Source organism: Anolis sagrei, chromosome 1 (genome assembly GCF_037176765.1).
Source record: "Anolis sagrei isolate rAnoSag1 chromosome 1, rAnoSag1.mat, whole genome shotgun sequence".
Taxonomy (NCBI): domain Eukaryota; kingdom Metazoa; phylum Chordata; class Lepidosauria; order Squamata; family Dactyloidae; genus Anolis; species Anolis sagrei.
This window is the reverse complement of record NC_090021.1, coordinates 237643982-237652416: the sequence shown is the minus strand read 5'-3', so window position 1 is coordinate 237652416 and position 8435 is coordinate 237643982. Positions and strand designations below refer to the sequence as shown.

Here is an 8435-nt window from a genome sequence, read left to right as displayed (position 1 = left end):
CCCTCCTCCCAGGGAAACACCCTTGCCCACAGATTAGCTGCCCCAGTGTTTCCCCACCTGACCCAGCCACATCATTGGAGTCTGCACCAATCTGGAAGGCACCTTGCTTGAGTCAGTTTCCTGACCAATTAGGAGTGCGGGCAGTGCCAGCCAGCTCCCAACACTCAGCCAATTGGGCACAAGAGAGGGAAAAATCTAATTTAGATTATAATGTTAATAAATGGAAACTTTAATATAAAAATTGTTACATTTCACAATATGGTTATGCTTGCACTTTTGGATGTGAGCCTACTGCATCCATTCTTGGCCAGAACATTAACTAAAAGCCTCTGTTTCTGTCTTCGACCCTGGTGAATGTGTTTTACATCTGGTACTTTGTCAGCAGAAATGCTTGCCAGGCCGGACTCTCATTTAATTGCAGTCTAAATATGTTGGGACAACTAGTAAGATTCTCCCTATAGAATCACTTTAATATGTTAGCTGAAAACTTATGGGAGTGGTAGTCTAAAATAACATTTCTAAGCTTTACCAACTCTCAAATCCAGAACTCTCCTTTTTCAAATATGTCTGAGGGCCCATCCAGACAGTCCCTTTATTGCGGAAACTTCCACAATAAAAAGGGGGCTGTCCAGATGACGTTCTGGCCAACCCATAACCAGGAAAAACCTGGTTTGTGGTGAATTAATTAGATAGTGGATTTATTCTGCCCCTTCTTGGAAGGCGTGGGATAAATCCACTACTTCCAATGTCTGGACTGCAGTCCACACACCCTTTATTTCTGGTATTTCTATCCCGTCACTTCTCTACCCCCGAAGGGGGACTCAAGACGGTTTACATTTAGAAGTGGTACAAAACTGCTACATAAGAATTACAATAGTAAAATCACAGTTAAATACAAATAGCAAACATTAAAACAGTAACTACAGCATTAGTGAAAACCACAAAAACAATATCACAATATCCTGAGCCGTAATATCAATCCAGTCCATATCCAGCTACAGTGCTCCTTATGCCTCTTGTCCGAAAGCCTGGTCCCAAAACCAGGATTTTAATTTCTTCCTGAAGGCCAGGCGAGATGGGGTTGACTTTATCTCATGTGGGAGTGCGTTCCATAGGTAGGAACCCCGCCAGACGCATTTGGAATATTGACAGAAGCAAGAGCAGGACCTCCCCAGATGATCTTATTTTAAGAGGTGGGACATAGCGGCAGATGCGTTCGGAAATCCCACCGCTCTCCCAAAGCCCTTTTAAAAGTAAGGAAAACTTACCCGGCCTCCAATGACAGTGTTTCCAGAGCTCTACCAGCACATAGAAATGATTCACCAGGAAAGCGTGGGGGGAGGGAGCAATTTCCCCCCCCTCCCCCCCCCCCCTGCTCTCCTGGCACATCATTTCTACACGCTGAGAGAGCTCCAGCAACAGTGTAATGGAGGCTGGATAAATTTTCCTTACTTTTAAAAGGGCTTTCGGGGAGGAGGGAGGGTCTCCAGATGTTTTCTCGGGCCAGTCCCAGAAGAACATCTGGACACCCACCACAGAAACTGTGTGCTTTCTAGAGTGGGTATGGGTAGGGGCCCAGGAACATCTGCACTTTTAAAATGTGTCTGCTCCTAGGATAAAGGGCTGTGTGGAAACGCCCTGAGACCAAATATTAGTGTCTCAGGTTGCCTGAGACACTATGTTACCCATAAACCAAACATGAAGGAAGATAATCTGAACCCATGAGACTATTTTCTGCTTTCTGTTATTCTTATGGGTATGTTTTTTCCTGTTTGCTTTGGCTTTTTATATGACAAAATATAAAAGAAGCACAGCCAGTAGTTTCCCCAAACTACAAACTACAGTCTGTAGTTTCCCCAAACCCCAAACTACAGAGGAACTACACTTCCTCTGTAGTTTGGGGTTTATAGTTTGGTGAGCACCAGCACTCTTTGGCAGAACACAAAAAAAAAGCCTTGTAAATATAGGTGCCCTTCCAGACAGCCCTATATCCCAGAATATCAAGGCAGAAAATCCCACATTACCTGAGTGTGGGCTCAGATAATCCAATTCAAAGGAGATATTGTGGGATTTTCTGCCTTGATATTCTGGGATATTGAGCTTCAAGGTAGCATATTCCACTACCAAACACCAGTGTCAAGCTGCATCCATTTTACAATGCAGATGTATCTGTGTTTAGCCCTCTATAAAGGAAAGTCTCTTGGCTAGATATACCACTGTTTGGAAATATTACTTTCTGAACTATAGCTCTCAGAATTATAGGATTTAGGGAAGTGTAGAAAGACCCTGAGATGGATCAATCACCTGCCTCAGCGTAAGGAGGCTTCCTTTGTTCCCTGTTTTTCTGCTCCCTTGTTGGGTACTCTAGGGCCCTTATACACAACACCTAAAATGTGGAAGTTACTGGGATAAAAAGAGGGTGTCTAAATGACACCAGTGCTCATTCACATTAACAGAGGAAAATCACATGATAAAAGGGTCCCCTCATATCCCGATTTCGGCCAGAAAATGCACATATTTGCATGGCTATAACCCTGCAGTCATGCAAAACACATGATTTCCTTTCGTTCCTCCCTCCCTCTCCCCTGTGGGGGCTGCTCTAGCACATGTTCGCTTTGAAAAAACCCAAAACAGCTGATGCACTAATTGGGCTGTCAAACGGACTCACAGCTAATTTAAAAGAAGCACAAACTGAGCGCTCTTAGAACTCTCTGAAATTCTTAATTTTACAGTTTATAATATTATACATAGCATTAAGCATTCGGCAAAGAGAGAGATAAGAAGAGTCCTTGTGTGCTATTCAGATATTTGTATGTGTGCATATGAGGTCCAGCACGTAACGGTGTGATTTCTTTTTTTTAAAACTTTCTGACGGATGTTCCCCATCCGCCCTACATCTTGTTTTGATACAGAGGAAGCCTGTGAGGATGGCAGAGCACTCGGTCCCAGGACTAACAGGTCTGTATGGAGACCTGAGGTCAGGTCCCAGGATTATTTACCCCCCAATTTTAAACCTGGATTGTGGTGCTGTCTGGAAGTGCCCTTAGTAACATTTCCCTTCTGATGCAATTATTTTCCTCATAAATTTTTTAAAAAGTGACAATGCTGCTACTTCCAATCGAGCCTCTGATCTTGTTTGGTGTAAAGAAAAAGGAGGAATTTCTCTTTACTACGTCCCCTGTGGCAAGGCATAGGGGATGTTGAAGCAAACGAAGGAAAACAACCTTCACTTGAAAGCTGGTAGGTAACAAGAGGTATATCTACAGAATTAATGTAGTTTGACACCACTTCCGCTCAATGCTATCGAGTCATTGGAGTTCTAGTTTTATAAGGTCTTTAGCCTTCTTTGCCAAAAGTGCTACTACCTTACGAACTACAAATCCCACTATTCCATAGCATTGAGCCACAGCAGTTAAAGTGATGTCAAACTGCATTGATTCTACAGTGTAAAAGCCTGGCTACATCCAGAACTTAGAAATTGTTTTGTTCTGAATTACAGCTCCCAGAACTCCTTAAGCGTTCAACAAGTTCCCACTATTGCATTTTGGAAACTACAGTCTGAAAATGTAATTTTTCAAATTCTGACTAAAACTAATGGAGGTTAGCTATTTTAAACAATTTATTGTGTTCTGACGATGAGAAAAAAGAATCAGACAAAAACCAATTACATGCTCTTTTTGTTTATTAAGTAAACAGTAAGTGAAATGGAGAAAGCATTTGGAAGTTCCAGATTTCGATGAACAAGATTATTGTAATTTTTTTAAAGGAGAGAAAGGGCCCTTCTAGATTTCAGGATCATGAAAATTAGTAAGAAGGAATCACATCCAGTTGCTACTTCAATGCACATCATGGTCTTCAATAATTCAGAACAGAATTCAGAGGAACTGTTGGTATCTCTACACAGTTTGCCAGGATATTTTTCTGGAACGAAGAATATTGATAATTTGTGAGTTTCATTGTGTCAGTAAATGGGAAAGGCTGGACAAAGTCCCAGCTGGGATAGATCTGTCATATTTCACAATAAACGCATTGTTGTGTAAATTGGGTACATATATTTATAGCAATCTGTTCTGAAGGCAGATAGTCTTCCTGGCATTCTGCTCTGGGGAATGTTTCATCCTACATTGGCCCATGGAGGTTAATGGTGAGTTTTTCTCACCCCAAAGTCAGATAAAAATATATTTTATTGTTTCCCCCATTAGAAGTTCTAGCATTCACACATTTCTTTGCAAACACAATTTTAACATGGGAAAAAGAAAAATTATAAATCTGCCCATCTAGCTTAAGGGCTTTGAGTGGTTTCTTTACAAAACATTGTCCCCCGGAGACCTCCTCTGATTCTTGCCTTATTTAAAATAATTTTAATACTGTATTTTAATATTACCTTCATTATTGCATTTAAAATTTCAGTTATCCACTTCTGAACTCTTGGCGAATAGAAGCAATAAATAAATACTATCATTTCACATATGCCTTCTACCAACTTATTATAGAAATACATGTTTGAACAAAGTCCCCATGTCTAGGAGATTAATTTACGTCTGGCTTTGTTGGTTTCAAAAAGCAGTTGAAGCATTTTTTCCGACATGAACCAACAGGAGAGCCTGACATATTTCTCCTACTAAAGAGTAAGATGATGTCAGGGATGCTGTTGGTTAGGGCCAACTGGAGGAGACCCAGTGGCTGAATGGTGAGACCCCACTGGCTGGATAGTTGTCATACATCATTGTTCTGTGCTTTCGCTGATCCCTTTGCAAGAGATTTAAATTTTCAAAAAAGTTTTAGAAATTTTTCTGATGAATACATCAAATCCAAAACAAAGTCCTGCATTTTACTCTTAGGAAAGGCAAATGTGAAAGCTGTGTTTAATGGGTCATTACTCAAAGGACAAAGCAGACATGTTCCTTGTTACTCTAGAGAGCAAGGCTTGAATGAATAGTTGGAAATCTCAGTTCTATGGGTGAATCTACCTTGTAGAATTAATGCAGCTTGACACCACGTTAACCACCATGGCTCAGGGCTATGAAATTGTAGCTTTAGAAGGTCTTTTGCCTTCTCTGCCAAAGAATGCTGGAGTTTCACCAAAGTCCCATGATACCATAGCACTGAGCCATAGCCATTAAAGAGTGTGTCAAACTACATTGTTTCTACTGCATACATATATCCTAGGAAAGAGGTTGGCTATTAGGAGACATTTCCTAATAGTAATTAATATTTATTTACTGTATTTATATACTGCTCTTCTCACCCCTTGGGGGGGAGGGGGCGGGACGGGGGTACTGAAGGTGGCTCACAACATATTAATGGAGAAAAATTAATAAGTTTAAAAAAATCATAATAACTAAACAGCAGCATATAACTATGAATTAAAATTATTAATCAATGGGAACGGAACTGCGGCTGTTTATTAACTCTCCTTTGCTAGAAGATGAATGACTGCCAAACACGAATGCTGTAATGCATGAGCAGAAGTTTGGTGGAGCTCCAGATCTGTAAATCCTAAAACAGTGAATAGGGAAGTGTTACCCTAGCACATGTGTGGTGAAGTGACCGTGAAAAGAATTACCAGCAGTTTATCTTTTTCCATTAGGTCTTGCTCTGTAGCTTCAAGGGCACATTGCTTCAACCGTGAAGCTGCTTCGGTCATATCAGCAGTGGTTAAATAAGGAGCAATTGCTTTCATGTAGTCATCTGATGAGCCAAAAAGCCACTTGGTGATGATGTCAATGAGAGGAAGACAAACATCTTCAGCAGTAGCTGGAATGCAAGGGTTCAAAATAAGAAGTTATTATTGTTGTGTCCCTGCAAGTCAAGTCTAAAATAAGCCAAATGAAATATGAGATTGCCTTGGCCAAAGGAGGTTTCTCAGTCCTGATACAACACACAAACCACTAGATCACACTGGCTTTCATGTGTGAGTTTGTGGGTGGCGATTTAGTTATACCACGAGGAAGCACTTATTAGGGGGAACATCTTGCAGCAAAGCCAAGGTGACCTCCTGATGTTGCAAACCACCATTCTTCCTCTAGTTTACAAAACCTTCAGGGGCTACACATACACCTGAGCAAATGATGTGACTGCTCTGGGCTGCTTTGGTCTGAATGTTAATAGAACTGTTCATAGTATTAAACCCTGTCTCCTTAAGGGATTCTGCACATTACATTTTTTTAAAATTAAAAATCTAGAATGAATACACCTGGCACTTAACATGGCAGTTACTAGTGTCCATTGAATGTATATTTACTCACAAATTAACCCCACTCAGTTCAAAGGATATTACTCTCAGGCCCATCATGCTTGATAAAATATAGGCAACAAGGAAAGTACATATTATGATGGGAAGTCTCAAAAAGGTACAAATCTGAGTTTGGAGCGCTGAGCAGGGCTATTGATGACAGGGACTCATTCATTTGTGTGTCTTTAAGGCAAATTTATGTCAAACATTTTTTTGGCAAGATTTGTTCAGGAGGAGTTTGCCTTTTCTTTCCTCTGTGACTTGCCCAAGGTCACCCAGTAGGTTTTTAAGCCAAACAGGGATTTGAATCTTAGCCCCAGACTCAGACCACTATATCACACTGGCTCAATTGAAGACCAATTGACTGCAGTTAACAACAATACCATAGTCTGCATTGTATTATAACCATTCCCCTTACTTTAGATATTTATGTGTTTTGTGACATCTGTGGTCTTCTCCTTTAGTACACCTGTTTAAGTCAGAGGAGGTGTCCAGAATCTTTCCAAGCTTAAAAAATTATAAAGAAACAGGAAATAAGAGAATTTTTCCCATTTCTTTCTCTTTTTGCATCACGTAGAGATCACACACAGTAGAGTGTTTAAAAACCTCACTGTCTTCTATATGCATGATTGCAGGGAAACTTAGATGTGTAAGAAAAAAATCAAATTTATAACATTTATGCGAAGATTAATTTGAAATTTTCATAGGTAACATAATTGTATTCCCATTTCTCACTTCCTCCCCCAAAAGATATTTAGAACAGGTGCCAATGTCCCAAATTGCAATCTGACCTACCTGCCGTCATGACCATGGATTTCATTTGTGGATATTTCAGTCTTCTTTGATCCTTCACTGACTTCAAAATTGCTGTTTAAAAAACTGGAATCCGGTTTTAGCAGAGATTTGCCAGAAAACAATATTGAACGCAACTTGTGTGACTACATCACTCAAGCTAAAAAGGTTTGAGGCCATGCACTAACTACACCATAGAGAATACCTCCATTTTCATGCAAGATCTTTGCCATTGTCAAGCCGTGAAACATGTAAATCTTGTCCATCTATAATCAAGTGATATTTCCAAATGTAATGTAGTAGGCAACTCACCTGAATAGCAGCACACCATCAGGGTGACGAGCAGAAAGACAACTGTCAGCTTCATGGTGAAGATGATATGTAGTGGACCCGCTTTTCAGAATTCACCGACTAAGGTTTGTTATATATAGGAGGGTGCTTGTGGTGTTCCGCCCAACGGAGTCTATGTTGGCTCAGTTTGTTGCGTAAATCTTCTGAAATCCGTATTTTTGTTGTGCTTCCTATGAAATGGCTCTCAAGACAGAAAAGAAAACATCTATGACTATGTCCCTTTGTTCTTGTTTCCTTAAGAATGGGGTGGCCAAAAGAAGTTATACTCAGTGTTGTCTCTTTGCAACATAATCTGCAAACAAAGGAAGTAATATGTATTCTCAGCTGCACTTGATTGCTGTCTTCTTGGGGCAAACAAATGTGATTTAACTTAGAGTCTGACAAGGCTTATCAAGGCTTAACACTTGTCTAAAGCAATGGTTCTCAACCTGTGGGTCCCCAGATGTTTTGGCCTTCAACTCCCAGAAATCTCAACAGCTGTTAAACTGGTAAACTGGCTGGGATTTCTGGGAGTTGTAGGCCAAAACACCCGAGGGGCCACAGGTTGAGAATTACTGGTCTACAGGGAAACAAGTGATACTGCAGGGTATAGCCTTCAGGATAATACAAGGGATTCCAAGGTTCTGGGTAGGAAACTTAAGAACTTGGATGCGCAGGTTGTCATTTTGCCTCTCTTCCCAGTTGAAGGACATGATCAAAAAAGGAGATAAGAATGGTGGAGATGAACAAGTAGCTCTGCAAATGGTGTTGCTGGGATCAATTTCACTTCATGCACTTTCAAAAAGATGGATTTCTGGCAAGTAATGGATTGTACCTTATAGCCATTAGCAGAAACCCTTTTGCTAAAAGTCAGGCTGGCTTTAAACTGAGTTATTGAGGGGAGGCAGTATTCTTCATGGCAGGAGTTCATCAAATGTTAGAGATATCACAGAGAAAAATAGTTTAGTAGTACAAGAACCCAACAGTAAAATTGGGTTCTTGTACTACTGCTATGCAGCTAGGAGGAATGACCCATGGTCTTAGATGTCTCAATGCTAAGCACAGAGCATGGGAAATA

The 8435-nt window shown here is 40.5% G+C and overlaps 1 protein-coding gene across 1 annotated transcript; it reads right to left on the bottom strand.

The window, feature by feature from the left end:
- Positions 1 to 3664: 3664 nt before the first annotated feature.
- LOC137095951 (uteroglobin-like) lies at positions 3665 to 7455 on the bottom strand. Its single transcript, XM_067463224.1, has 3 exons — positions 7340 to 7455; positions 5567 to 5757; positions 3665 to 3921 (listed from the first exon to the last, which is right to left on the bottom strand). Exons 1-3 carry the CDS (start codon positions 7392 to 7394, stop codon positions 3856 to 3858), a joined length of 312 nt encoding a protein of 103 aa, XP_067319325.1. The 5' UTR covers positions 7395 to 7455; the 3' UTR covers positions 3665 to 3855.
- Between the last annotated feature and the right edge of the window lie 980 nt (positions 7456 to 8435).